Source organism: Dunckerocampus dactyliophorus, chromosome 5, assembly GCF_027744805.1.
Source record: "Dunckerocampus dactyliophorus isolate RoL2022-P2 chromosome 5, RoL_Ddac_1.1, whole genome shotgun sequence".
In the NCBI taxonomy this organism is placed as follows: domain Eukaryota; kingdom Metazoa; phylum Chordata; class Actinopteri; order Syngnathiformes; family Syngnathidae; genus Dunckerocampus; species Dunckerocampus dactyliophorus.
Window position 1 is genome coordinate 20,004,874 of NC_072823.1, and position 14,855 is coordinate 20,019,728.

Here is a 14,855-nt window from a genome sequence, read left to right on the forward strand (position 1 = left end):
CACTTTAAACCTGTTTAGAGCAACATCAAAAAACTACATAGCTGTAATGGTAATGGTTTAGTTTATTTGAAACATGCTTTGCAAAGTTACATTGAAGTACATCTGTTATAATTCCGAAATGTATATTTTGTTTCAGCGTATTTTTTTTTATTTTATTTTACCTGAAGTCCAAGAGTGACTCCAACTACACATTCCTTGTGTGTTTTTAGCATATTTGGCAACAACAATAAAGACAATTCTGATTCTGATCACATGTTTACACTTTTACATTTAAACATGTGCAAAAAAAAAAGTAGGAAGAAGCATATCTTATTTAATCCCTACCTCTGTGTTTTACAAGTTACCAATTTTTAATATGGAAATTAAGGATAAACCATGTCTAATAATAAAGTCCAAAGAGTTTGTTGATGTACTGTAGATTATACTCCACAGTCTGTACTTTGCTGCTTTTCTTGCTGCCCTCAGTCTCCTCTTGGCTAAAATGTGTGTCCATACCAAGGTGACAGCCACATGCTTCTCCCTCGTTGTTTGTTAGCGTGTCCCTTTCTGACTGAGGTGTTTGATGTGTACATGCTGACTCGCTGCATTGTGTTTGCTTATATTTTTTCCACCTCCTCAGTCCCAATGTATTTTTTGTGCATGTTTGGGTGTGTGGTGTGTTCATGTTGTGCATCGACCGACCCACCCCCAATACCACAAGTGGGTGGATGGAGTGCGGGATTAGCGTGGATTTGATGACCACGGTGGGACTTAGTGCAGCCAGTTTAGAGCCTGCAGGGAGGGACTGATTACATGCTGAGAACATAATGGAACCTCTCATGTTAGCCACTATACAGTACAGTGGGGCCTTGGTTAACGTCATTAATCCGTTCCAAAAGGTCCAACTCAAACGACAACGGATTTTTCCAGAGAAAATAATGTCAATCTAATTAATCCGTGGCATCCATCCATTTTCCTCCGCATATATCAGGGTCCGGCTCACGGGGCCAGCAGTAGGGAAGCCCAGACCTCCTGGTCCACGGCCACCTCCTCCAGCTTCACCGGGAGGAGACCAAGGCGTTCCCAGGCCAACTGTGAGACATAATCCCTCCAGCGTGTCCTAGGTCTGCCCCGGGGCCTTCTCCCGGCAATCCAGAGGTACTGTTCCCGACTTCCTTGCAATGTTGAAGTGACGTGTCAGCCAAGACAGTCTGGCAACATCTGGAGCCTTGTGGAATTGAGGGTGAAACTCGTCCACTCTCCCCAGTAGGGAGCGTTTTGACTACCCCAGACACCTCAGCCACAGTGATGGAACTGTTCGCGTTTGTGTCCTCAGACTCTGCTTCCTCTATGGAATGTGTGTCAGTGGGATTGAGAAGGGCCTCAAAGTGTTCCTTCCACTGTCCGACGACATCCTCAGTCGATGTCAGCAGGCCCCCGTCCCCTTTCTGAGGCGCTGGACGGTTTGCCAGAACCTCTTCAAGGCCGACCGATAGGTGGGGCTCCATGGCCTCGCCAAACTCCTCCCACACCCGAGTTTTTGCCTCGACCACCGCCGAAGCCGCGTGCCGCTCGATGGGACTCCTTCTTCAGCTTGACGGCAGCCCGAACCTCTGGTGTCCACAATGGGGTTCGGTGCTTGCCGCCACGACTGGTACCGACCACCTTTCGGCCGCAGCTCCGATCGGCTGCCTCAGCAATAGAGGCACGGAATTCTACAGTATTTCTACATTCTACAGTACGTTGGAATGCTTGTTTTGCTGTTGGAAGCAGAAATGAGTGTTATGGATATAAAATGAGACAGGTAGAAACACTGAGTGTCACCCTCGATGCACCGCCGGGTTGATTAACAAGGTGGGGTGTCTGTGAACACCGTGGTCATGGAGCAGCATGGTAATGGTATTTAAGTGGCAGTAGTCCTACGCGAAGCAGCAGTGTTTCCTTGTCTTGACAGCGAAATCCATTGCCATCCATCCATCTTCTATGCCGCTTATCCTCAAATCTATTGCCTTTAACTTGAAAGTGGCACCAATTTAATTTCTTTGTGTATGTTCTATGATGGAAGCTTGTCACTACAGAGTAGTCACTGCAAATGTGCACAACGCAGCTACATTATGGTACAGTAGGTGGCAGTATGCACCTAAACGTTGGTTGGTTGGTTGTCCGCCATAAACAAAAAGAAGAAGAACATCTACATCCGGTGTTTATTTTTGGTAGTCAGTGTTAGATGGATATACTTTATTCATCTCCAAGAGAACGACATGGCATTTTGTGTTTTGTTTTATTGTATCTGCATTTCCATTTATTGATGTATAGGTTGGTCACACACAACACAACCCCATGGTCCCAACCACACAAATAAGGTAAGAAATTCCACTAAGTAGCCCCGACAAAGCACACCTCCTGGAGTGAAAACCATTTCAGGAGACTACCTCATGAAGCTCATTGGGAGAACACCAAAGGTTTGCAGCGCTATCAGGACGCTACTTTGAGGAATCTAAAATATCAGACATATTTAGAGTTATTTCACACTTTTTTGTTCAGTACATAATTCCACATGTGTTCATTCATAGTTTTGAGAATCTACAATGTAAATAATCATGAAAATAAAAAAACTCATTGAATGAGAAGGCGTGTCCAAACTTTTGGCCTGTACTGTACAGGACCGGATATGACGTGTACGCCTGTGGCGCTACATACATTATGTAAGGTTTGTTTTGTGACTCAGTAAAATTAAAAAGTCTGGTTGTCCAGTTTTTGTACTTTTTAAAAAAAAAAAAATTAAAAATTTAGTTTTGTCTTGTTTTCGTAGACCTGATCTTATGTATCCTCTTGAGTGTTTCGTGACACCCTTAATAGTTACATGATTTAAAATGTATTTTCGAAAATATTTGGACAAAGAACACTGTAGCATTGGAGGGTATGAAGTTGTTCATCGTGGCAAAATGTACTTAACAATATTTAATAATGACAGTACCTTAATAATAATAGTACATCATTAAGATTTATACTGTAATACTAGTTACATCATTAAAAATATATTTTGACAGGGAACACGGTAGCATTGTAGGGTATGCAAAGTTATAATGGAAGAATGTATGTAACATTATGTCTTTTACGTAATTTAAAATATTGAATCAAATATTTTTGAACCGAAGATGTTTGTACTGTATATATTTTATTTTGTTATTTGTTTGTTTATTTTATTTTCTTTGGTTTGATTTGTCTTTATCTTTTTTATATATCTTAGCTTTAACCAACATTGATTTTTGTTTCTTTATTTGTTAGTGGAACAATCCAACTGGTGTCTCACTTTATTTGAGTGACAGAGTTGAAATGTAATATTAACTGTATAGATAGATTGGTGGGTAGATGGTTAGTAGTGACTTTGTTAATCTGCAGGGCTAATCACAGTTCCAACAGCTTGATAAAAAATCATAATATAATATATTTATAATAATTCATGACAGCTGTGGACTAAATTTGAAGACATCCCTTTGGGCTCAGTTTCGGACTACATATTGATCAAAGGCCAAACGGATTAATCTGGACCGTAATTAGCAGATGAATCAGACATGAAATATCTTTTTTGTTGTTGCAGCTGTTGCTCACATCCTTGCAAAGGCCAGTGCAACATTTGCATGGTTCTGCATGCAAATCTCCACACAAATGCAGAAACATAACAAAGTTTTAGTTTATCAAGAATTTATAAAGCGAAATAAGCAAAATAGTCCAGTCAGCTGCAAGAAACAGTTGTTTGGCACAACAGTTGAGTCTAACACACCGCAAGAGTCAATGTGACTCAAGGAACTTAGAGTTTCAGATCGTCAACCTTTCTTCACAATGGTCTTGCAGAGTTCATAACACAAGAGGAAGGAGGAGGTGGCGGTGGAAACAAGAAGCAGGAAGAAAAGCCTGCTCAGCAAAATGTATGAAAGCCTTGAATGTGGTGTCATAGCAACGCACACTGATTGCTTGAGCAAATATTGCCTTAATTTGTGTTTGAAGGTGGATGGAGACGGCTGTTCCATGCATGAGACACACAAATACTTTTTCTCACTTTTTTTTAATTTTTATTTCTTTATAGGTTTTAAAAGTGTTTGCCCTACCTTTAAACTAATACATACAGTAAGACTGGTGGGTCCTTGCCAGAGACCTTGCTAGCTAACAAATTGCTGTTTGTGTACTTTGGCCCTGAGTGTCCGCTATTTGCTTTGGCTCTTCTGTGTCATTCGTGCCCGAGTGCATGTGAAGCAGGCTCATATGTCTCTTTCTTGTCTTTTTCTTCTTTTTCTGTCTGTCTGCTGCAGTGGTGCGTTCTCTGAGGTGGTGATGGCTCGGGAGAAGGCCACCGGAAAGATGGTCGCCATCAAGTGCATCCCCAAAAAGGCTCTAAAGGGGAAGGAGACCAGTTTGGAGAATGAGATCGCTGTTCTTAGGAAGTAGGTATAGCGGCATAACGCCACTTCTTCTGCGTCTACTTCCTTTCAGAATCAGGCAACTAAGGCAAAAAGAAAGTACACTACTTGGCTGTGACCAGCAGCAGCAGTGTGACAAAATATCAGTATGGAGAACTAACACACTATCAACTTACTATGGATGATCGATGTGCTCTACTTTGGAGGTATAAGAAGCTGTGTTTTCTGAATGAGTTTAAAATAGTGTCACTGTATGTCACACCGGGCCGCAAGGTGGCCTAGTGGTTAGCATGTTGGCCACACAGTTAGGAGATCGGGAAGATCTGGGTTCGAATTTCCGCATTTCCTCCCACATTCCAAAAACATGCATGTTAGGTTAATTGGCGACTCTAAAATTGTCCAGTCCAGGGTGTACCCCACCTCTCGCCCGAAGTCAGCTGGGATAGCCTCCAGCATACCCCTGACCCTAGTAGTTTGTCACACCTAAACAAAAAAAAAAAACACTTTTTACAGTGATGTTGTACGAAAAGAGTGTCATTGTTTTTGCTGTTTGTACTCTTAAGTTATGCTGCAAAATATAAACTATGAAATCATTATTTCATATGATGTTTTTGTTGCACCCCTATAAACTCACGGCTCTTGTAGGTTAATAAGTCCAATATAACAATAATTGCATTATCGCCACATTAAGACATTATCGATATCGTGAGCCATGTATCACATATTGTATCGTGAGGTAACCTGGGACTCCCAGCCCTAACCAGCAGAGGCGCCATTGAGTCAGTGCTCCAAGTAACGCTTCTATTCAATTAATCGCGTTTTTTAATGGTTGCTAGGTGTGTGTTCTAAAAAAGCAAATAACCGCCAGGGTCTCTAATTAGCGCCGGGTCATAAAACATTGCCAATAACAGTGGTGGCTGTAGGCAACTCCCTGATGTAGGTGTGTTATTAATGCCACAAGATGGCATTGGAGGTATCATGCAGCATCCAGCATTGAGACAATTCACAATTATGCCCTTCAATTCTAAAAATGAATAAAAAGTGTGCTGTTTGCTTGTTTATGTGACAAGGTTCAAAGAGCAAAAATGCTGCAACGTTTTTAGTTGGTTTGCAGCTCCTTGTTAATGCGTATGGCTTTAACAACATTGGTGCTCATGCATGAAATCTTTCAGTCGTGTTTCAATACTGCGCCCACTCACACACGACATTGACACCAGGTGACTGGGTCCTCCTCCAGAGCGTGATGGGTAAACGACCCCTCCCCACCACCACTACCACCCCCCCAGAGCTGGCTGATCAGTCACTACTCTTGAAGCATTGATTCTAGTTGCCTGGTTACAGTTGCCATGCTCCTGCTTATGCTGCTTTTTTATTATTCGCTCATCCCCATCCTCCACTCCTCCTTCCTAATGTTCCAAATGTCTTCTGGTCATCTGACAGCATTTAATTAAAGCAGGCCCTCATCTCTCAACTTAATGACTAAACGAGGAAGTCCTTTTGAGATTCCCGCCCCTCCCCAATTGTCATTGCAGGTTGTGTGGACGCAGACTCCGACAGTGTCTTTGTTAATCTTGCACTCTTGTCTCGCTGATGGGGTTTGCCGCTTCGTGGCTCATTGATTAGTCCCCCCCCCACCTCTCTCCACTCTATCCTGCCTCCTCCTCCTCAGCGATGCATCATTCACAAAAGGCATCCTCTTCACAAATGCTTTAAAGGCTGCTAATGATTCATTCCCAATTAGTAGGGCATGTTGTTAACAAAAGTAAGGAGATAATTGCATGTCATCAGTGGCATTTGTGTTTCCGCAGGATAAAGCATGAGAATATTGTGGCTCTGGAGGACATTTATGAGAGCTCCAACCACCTGTACCTCATAATGCAGCTGTAAGTACACCAACACAGCCATCATTCTGTTTCATGCTTTCTTGATGGAACGTTTTCATTTCTGAAATCTTGCATGCATTGTGCACAACTCAAAAGGCATTCGTCTTATAGTAATTCATCATTCTGATGTAGCATGCTTAATGTGGATGTGTTTCACTTCAATTAATACTGTTTGTCTTTATTGCTAATATTCAAGTTGTTTTTAATACAGAGCAAAATTTGTCCAATATCCTTTTTAATTGCTATTTTTGGGGAATAATTTCATTGGTGTTAGCCTCTCTGACTTCCAGCTATTATGAATTCTGCCAAGCAACAGGTGGCTGTGAGCAGGAAAAATAATCTGAGCAATTTTGTCATATATGACTATTTTTTTTTCTCATCTTAAAAACTGTGACAACATCAAATTAAAATAACACCACTGACCACAATTCATACTTTATATTTTATACAGAGCTTCAATTGCAAAATGCATAAACTTCTCATAACGCTTATTTTGGGGACAAATTTCTTTGGTGTGAGCCTCTCCGACTTACTGTTCCTATTAGTATTTTAGTTCATTCAGCTTTTTTATGCTTGAAACTGCTTAATTTAGGCAAAAATACATAACCTTTGCTTAACCCTCCGGGGTCCCTAAGGACTTTTTTGTCTTTGCCGGTAAATTTGCATACCTTTGCTCATAACTTCGGTTGTGCTACTCCATATGGCATGTTTATTTTTTCATGAAAAATCATAAAATTCCAAGGTTAAGCAGATGCTCAGGCCATATTTCCCACCCTTTTGGGTTCCTAGAGGACAAACAAGGTTACTCCCAAAAACTGCTATTAAAGCGTAACAGATTAATATTTTTTCTCCTTTTTTTCTTAGATCTCTCGATCAACTTGAGTTGTTATAACAAATTCCAGACATGTACATATTTTTATTATTTTAACCCTCTAAATGCCCGTTTGATTCAATGATGTCACTGTTTTTGCTTAGAAAACTACATACACAGTGAGTTATTTTTTATATAACAAATGTTAGGAGGTTGGGGCTCTGTCAAAGATCAGGCTTAACTATAAATAAGATTAGTAGTAAAATTTATTTTGATGCTTTGTTTCTTTTGTTTTTTTTTTTACATGGTCAGATTCCAAATTTCCCACCCTTTCGGGTCCATAGAGGACAAAAACATCCCATTGACTTCCATTATAAGCACAATTTTTCAACGCATTGTAATTTTCACTTTATAGGTGATAAGCATTTCCTACAGGAGTTTGTGACTGTGGTGGGTTCCGGTCAGGGGGTGGGGCTTAATGACGTAATGGTCCACGATGACCGTGATGGCCATGAAGGGTTTGGAGAAAGTCATTATTACCATGAAAAACAAAGCAAATATGTTGTCACCCGAATGGGTGGGAAATTAAAGGGACCAGAGAGAGTTAAATATGCTTTTTTTTTTTACTAATAATAACCCATATTCAGCAACGAAACAGCATGTTTTTTTTTTTTATTAATATATTTCTGAAAAACTGTGACAGAGTGAAACCATGAAATTTGATGCGCAAATGGCAAGGGATGACTGTCATGCTGTTTTTTGGGACAACCTATGCTGTCTGGGTCTATATGCCCCTGGTTGTCTCAAGGCAAACAGGTCCTAGGTGATGGGCCAGACCAAGAGTGATTCAGAAGACCTTATGAACAAACACAAGAGGAGGGACCGCATCTCGCCCAGATGTGGGATACCCCCATACCACCTGCGGGGGAAAGCATACAGTAAGGGTTTGGTGCAATGTGTTTTGGGTGGCGGTCGAGGGCGGGCGCCTGGGTGACCTGGTCTTCAACGGCCAAATCTGGTCCTTGGAACATGGAATGTCACTTCTCTGGTGGGGAAGGAGCCTGAACTTGAGAGAGGTTGAGACATTCTGACTAGACATAGTCTGACTCACCTCGACCCACAGTTTGGGTTCTGGAACCAAACTCCTCGAGAGGGGCTGGACCTTGTTCTTCTCTGGAGTTGCTGGGCGAGAGGCGGTGAGCTGGTGTGGGCTTATTAATAGTCCCCCGGTTTGTTGCCTCCGTGTTGGAGTCATCCTCAGTGAACGAGAGGGTCATTTCCTTACACCTTTGAGTTGGGGAAAGGGGTCCTGATTGTCATTTGTGCGTACGCGCCAAACAGCAGTTCAGAGTACCCAGCAGTACCCTGCTTGGAGTCCATCAAAGGGGTGCTGGAGAGCACCCCAGCTGGGGACTCCGTAGTTGTACTTGGAGACTTCAACACCCATGTTGATAATGACAGTGTGACCTGGAGCGGCACACTGCTTCGGCCGTGGTCGATGCAAAATCTTGGGTGTGGGAGGAGTTCGGTGAGGCCATGGAGCATGACTTTCGGTCGGCCTCGAAGAGTTTCTGGCAAACAGTCCGACGCCTCAGAAAGGAGAAGCAGTGCCTGGTCCACAATGTATACAGTGGGGACAGAAGCCTGCTGACTTCGACTGAGGATTTAGTCGGACAGTGGAAGGAATACTTTGAGGCCCTTCTCAATCCCAGTGATATACCTTCCATAGAGAAAACAGAGAGAGAACACAAATGCGGACAGTTCCGTCACCATGGCTGAGGTATCTGGGGTAGTCAAAACGCTCCCTGAATTCCTCAAGGCTCTGGATGTTAAGGGACTGTCTTGACTGACACGTCTCTTCAACATTACGTGGAAGTCGGGAACAGTACCTCTGGATCGGCAGACCGGGGTGGTGGCCCCCTTTTCAAGAAGGGTGACTGGGGGGTGTGTTCCAACTATTCGGGGATCACACTCGTCAGCCTCCCTGGGAAAGTCTATTCCAGGGTGCTGGAGAGAAAGTTAGTCGATTGTCAGCTCCAGGAGGTGTAATGTGGTTTTTGTCCTGGTCGCAGAACACTGGACCAGCTCTACACCCTTGCAAGGGTACTGGAGGGTACATGGGAGTTTCCCAACTGGTCTACATGTGTTTTGTGGACTTGGAAAAGGCATTCAACCATGTCCCTCGCGGTGTACTGTAGGGGGTGCTCGGGAAGTATGAAGTGGTGTGCTACTACGTGCCATTCGGCCCTTGTATGACCAGAGCAGGAGCCTGGAGCTTGCCAGCGCCGCCAAGGCGTTGAGGGAGTCCAGTTCGGGGGCCTTAGGATCTTGTTGCTGCTATTTGCAGACGATATGGTCCTGATTACCTCGTCAGGCTGTGACCTTCAGCGTTTACTTGAGCAGTTTGCAGCTGAGTGTGAAGCTTCTGGGGTGAGACTCAGCACCTCCAAATCCGAGGCCATGGTCCTCAGTCGGAAAAAGGCTGGATTGCACCTTCTGTGTCGGGAATGAGGTCCTGCCCCAGATGGAGGAGTTAAAGTATGTCAGTGTCTTATTCACGAGTGAGGGAAGGTTGGAGCGTGAGGTCAAAAGGCAAATCATTGCAGCGTCTGCAGTAATGCGGTCGCTGTACCAGGGCATCGTGGTGAAGAGAAAGCTGAGCCGGAAGGCAAAGTTCTCAATTTACAATTTTTTCAATTTTTTAATGTTCCCACCCTCACCTATTGTCATGAGCTTTGGGTCGTGACCGAAAGAACAAGATTGCGGATATAAGCGGCTAAAATGAGTTTCCTCCGCAGGGTGGCTGGACTTACCCTAAGAGGGTGAGGAGCTCAGTCATCCGGGAGGGGCTCAGAGTAGAGCCACTGCTTCTTCACATCGAGAAGAGCTAGCTGAGGTGGCTCGGGCATCTCGTCTGGGAGGCATCCTGGCCTCCCTGGTGAGGTGTTCCAGCCTTGCCCAGCTGGGAGAAGGCCCCGGGATTATGTCTCACAGCTGGCCTGGGAACGCGTTTGTGTCCTCCCGGTGGAACTGGAAATGTTGGTGGGGGACCGGGAAGTCTGGGCTTCCCTACCGAGACTCGCTGTCCCGCGACCCGGACCTGGATAAGCAGAAGAAAATGGATGGATTATTAGAAATGTTACTAGTCAAACTGTACTTATTTTACATGAATGATGTGAATAGTTTAGTGTATTGTGATGGGTAGTGTTGTTTTATGTACCTTTTCTTCCATCTAACATGCCACTTCTGTTTGTGCAAAATGACTTTGAAGTGCTAATTTAACAGCTTCGAATGTCAGCAATGGTTCAGTTCATTGGCAACTAGGAAACAAATAGTGTCTTGTATGTATTTTAATCCATGTGGTAGCCTCTACAGTACTTTGGATAAGCTCACATTGTTGTGTTGACCTTTGTAACCTTCCTTCTCACCTCCCTCCATCTCTCACATACAATTACAATTTGTTATTTATGACTACTGCACCAGCAAAGTAGTGATTTGGTCCAGTTTCCTGCACCTCTAAAAGGTTTGGAATGACGCCCCAAACACGACTTGTCAAAATGGTCATCATGAGTATTGGCATGCAAACAAGCCCACTCTGACATGTACATGTATGCGTCATGGCTGTGTTGACAGGGTGTCTGGTGGTGAACTTTTTGACCGCATCGTGGAGAAGGGCTTCTACACCGAGATGGATGCCAGTCGGCTCATCCGGCAAGTTTTGGATGCTGTCAACTACCTCCACTCCATGGGTATTGTGCACAGAGACCTGAAGGTATAGTTAATACTATACTAAATATTTAATACAAAGGAGTTATTCAATTGCTAAATTCATTTGTATAAACCCTAACCCTAACCCTAACCCTAAACCACATAGCAGTTAATTATACAGATATGTGTTTATCTGGCCATGGTACTCTGCCGGAAAAGGGTGTATTGCACCCTTCGGGTTGGAAGTGAGGTCTTGCCCCAAGTGGAGGGGTTCAAGTATCTCGGGGTCGTGGTGGCTGGAGCATGAGATCGACAGGCAGATCAGCGCAACAGTGTATCCAGCAGTCTATGTACCGGACCGTCGTGGTGATTTAACGGTCGATCTACTGTATGTTTCTCCTCTCATGTATGCTTTGGGTCGTGACCAAAAGATGAGATAGCGGATACAAGCGTCCGAAATGAGTTTCCTCCATAGGGTGGCTAGTCTCATCCAAAGGAGATAGGATGAGGAACTGGTCATCCGGAAGGAGCTCAGAGTAGAGCCACTGGTCCTTCACATCTATACTAGAGGAGCCTGTTGAGGTGACTGGGGCATCTAGTCCAGATGCCTCCTGGACGCCTCCCTCGTGAGGGGCTCCGGGGTAGACCTCTGACACGCTGGAGGGATTATGTCTCACAGCTGGCCTGGGAACAGCCCTGTGGAAGTGGAAGAGGTGGCAGGAGACCAGAAAGTCTGGGCTTCCCGAGTGAGACTGCTGCCCCCTTGACCCAGATAAGCGGAAGAAAATGGTTACATGGATGGATGGATGAATTTTAAATATAAATTTAACAAAATATCAATTACATGGATAATATAATTAATAATAACCGAAATAATATTTACAATCATCTTGTACTTAATACAGACTAATGATTCAATGGCTACATGGATAAATAAAATAATATAGATCAAAATGTATGAATGAAAATGTTGTATTATAAAATATATTTAAAAATATGAATTACATAGAAAATTAAATAAAAATTAAATTGTTACTTTTTTCCAATATGTATTTTATTTTATAATTGCTGAGTGATTAGAATGTTGGCCAACACAGTAACAGCCAGGAGATTGGGAAGACCTGGGTTCGATTCTCTGCTTGGGCATCTCCGTGTGGCGTTTGCATGTTCTCCCCGTGCGTGTGTGGGTTTTCTCCGGGTACTCCGGTTTCCTCCCACATTCCAAAAACATGCATGTTAGGTTAATTGGCGACTCTAAATTGTCCATAGGTATGAATGTGAGTGTGAATGGTTGTTTGTCTATATGTGCCCTGCGATTGACTGGCGACCAGTCCAGGGTGTACCCCACCTCACGGCCGAAGTCAGCTGGGATAGGCTCCAGCATACCCCCGCGACCCTAATTATGATAAGCGGCATAGAAAATAGATGGATGGGATATTGGAATATGTATTAACTTATGTATTTAAGAAATAGTATTTACATTTTTTAATCTTAACTTTATGTGTAAATAAAATAATCATGCTGTGTTTATAATATTTTTTTGTCTGTTCATCCAGCCATCATAGGTGTTTAACAGGTCTTTAACAATTGAAGTTGTTCAGTTTAATATGCTATTGAAAGTAATGACATTAAATGTTAAATATGTAGACAAATATTAGTCAACCATATTGGTCCTCATTTATTTTGATATACAAACACCACTGACCATTACCAAATTATATGAGGAATGGGATGTACAGGATCAAGGTTCAAGGGTTTAACTTCTCTGCCTAACAGATTAAAACCTCTTGGACAAAGCAGAACTATTTTTGTCATACTGTCCTCATGCTGGGCACATCAGAGCACATCTTAAAAATGGATCTTCACAGTGCAACTTAACCTGTTTGACTCTTTTCTGTTTTATTGTCCAGCCAGAGAACCTTCTCTACTTTAGCCCGCACGACGAGTCAAAGATCATGATCAGCGACTTTGGCCTGTCCAAGATGGAGGGAACTGGCGACGTGATGGCGACGGCCTGCGGGACTCCGGGATATGTGGGTGAGGCTCGCCCTCTGAGCTCTTGAGTTGTGAAGGAAGCGTGTTAGCGCTGAGTTGGCTAAATGTCCTGCAAGCCGACAACATGGCCTAATCTAATCTAGCAGTAGGTTAATCTTAACCATCTGTCGCATGCACATGGTCAGCCTTAGTTACATAATAGCATTGTTTGGCTCGGTGAATATGAATATATTTTTGCTTTGTTGCAGCACCTGAGGTGTTAGCGCAGAAGCCCTACAGTAAAGCTGTTGACTGCTGGTCTATAGGGGTCATCGCTTATATTCTGTAAGTACTCAACACTGTTCTTATCCCTTTGCACCCATGTAGCTTTTTGAGGAAGGTGTCACAGCAAGCACCCAAGCCAATTAACTAAAAGGAGCTCATTAGGCTAAAGGAGAATCTTCGAAGGAAATGATGATAATCCAGCAAATATAGTTCACCTCTTGGTGGTCGTTATGGAACACTGGAAACCGTTTCATAAGCCAAACACTCCACTGGATTTATACCAGGGATTTCTTTTCCAGATTACGACGCACTGTTTCATTCCACTTTTCCCCTCTTAATATTAATGTAGTCTCTATAATCTGTCTAAACTGTCTCCTTTTGCGTGCTGTATGAAAAATATCAAAGTGCCAGTGGATGCGATTAGAACACAGCAAATCCTTTTTAACATCAAATGGATGACCTCTCACTCGCTCTCACACACACACACACACACACACACACACACACGCACACATGGACTGTTGTACTCTGTGGTGTCACCCATCTCGCCAGGCTTTGTGGTTACCCTCCTTTCTACGACGAGAACGACTCCAAGCTCTTTGAGCAGATCCTCAAGGCCGACTATGAGTTTGACGCACCCTACTGGGACGACATATCAGATTCTGGTAAGAGAAGGCAAAGTATGAACATATTGCTCAAACGGTTTAGTGAAGTTAGGAGTGGAACTGCTGAAAATACTAAGCACAGAAAGTTACCAGGAATTGCAGAGACTTGAAGAATGTATACAATAAAATAGGCTCTGCTTCTTCAAGATTCAAGAGAGTTTTATTGTCATGTGCATGGTAAAACAGCAGTTATACCATGCAATGAAAATCTTATTCTGTTCATTCTCCCACGAAAAGAAAGAAAACACAAGAAAGAATAAGAACATAAGAAACATAAACACATAAACATATATACCAATAAATTAAGCAACAAAAACAGAAGAGACATTAATACAAATAAATAATACAAATAAATAAATAAAGTGCTATGAGTGTGTGCGTGTGTTGCGTGCGGCGTGTGTGAGTGCTTCGTTGAGAAGCCTGATGGCCTGTGGGTAAAAGCTGTTTGCCAGCCTTGTGGTCCTGGACTTCAAACTCCTGTAGCGTCTGCCTGATGGTAGGAGTGTGAATAATGAGTGTTGTGGATGTGTGCTGTCCTTGATAAGAGTTGTTTGTTCTGCGTAGGACTCTAGATTTATAAATGTCTTGCAGTGAGGGGAGGGCTGCCCCAACAATGGTCTGTGAGGTCTTGATCACCCGCTGGAGTGCCTTCCTATCACGTGTTGTACAGTTACCGTACCAAACAGTGATGGAGGCGGTAAGGACACTTTCGATAGTGCATCTGTAGAAGCAACTCAGGATTGTGGTGGACATGCCAAATTTCCTCAGTCTTCTCAGGAAGTACAGTCTCCTTTGGAACTTCTTCAGAATTTGTTGGGTGTTGTGAGACCAGGTAAGGTCCTCGCTGATGTGTGTGCCAAGGAACTTGAAGGTTTTCACCCTCTCCACCTCAGTCTCATCAATAAACAGGGGTTTATGCGACTCCTTTTCCCTTGTTCTTGGGTCAATGATCATCTCTTTGATCTTATCTGTATTGAGAAGGAGATTGTTATCACGACACCAAGCTATGAGGTCCGCCACCTCTCTTCTGTATGATGTTTCAACACCACCAGTGATCAGTCCGATGACTGTAGTGTCATCCGCAAATTTAATGATGCTGGTGTTGTTCTGGGAGGCCACGCAATCGTAGGTG

General features: G+C 43.3%; 1 protein-coding gene across 1 annotated transcript in view; it reads left to right on the top strand.

Annotated features, from left to right (window-relative positions):
* The window catches only part of camk1db (calcium/calmodulin-dependent protein kinase 1Db), a 37,942-nt gene that overhangs the window by 13,868 nt on the left and 9,219 nt on the right, over positions 1–14,855 (top strand). The window contains exons 2-7 of the mRNA XM_054776103.1: positions 4,290–4,421; positions 6,206–6,280; positions 10,725–10,863; positions 12,710–12,836; positions 13,043–13,118; positions 13,611–13,723. Coding sequence (XP_054632078.1) covers positions 4,290–4,421; positions 6,206–6,280; positions 10,725–10,863; positions 12,710–12,836; positions 13,043–13,118; positions 13,611–13,723 — 662 coding nt within the window. The remainder of the gene's footprint in view (positions 1–4,289; positions 4,422–6,205; positions 6,281–10,724; positions 10,864–12,709; positions 12,837–13,042; positions 13,119–13,610; positions 13,724–14,855) is intronic.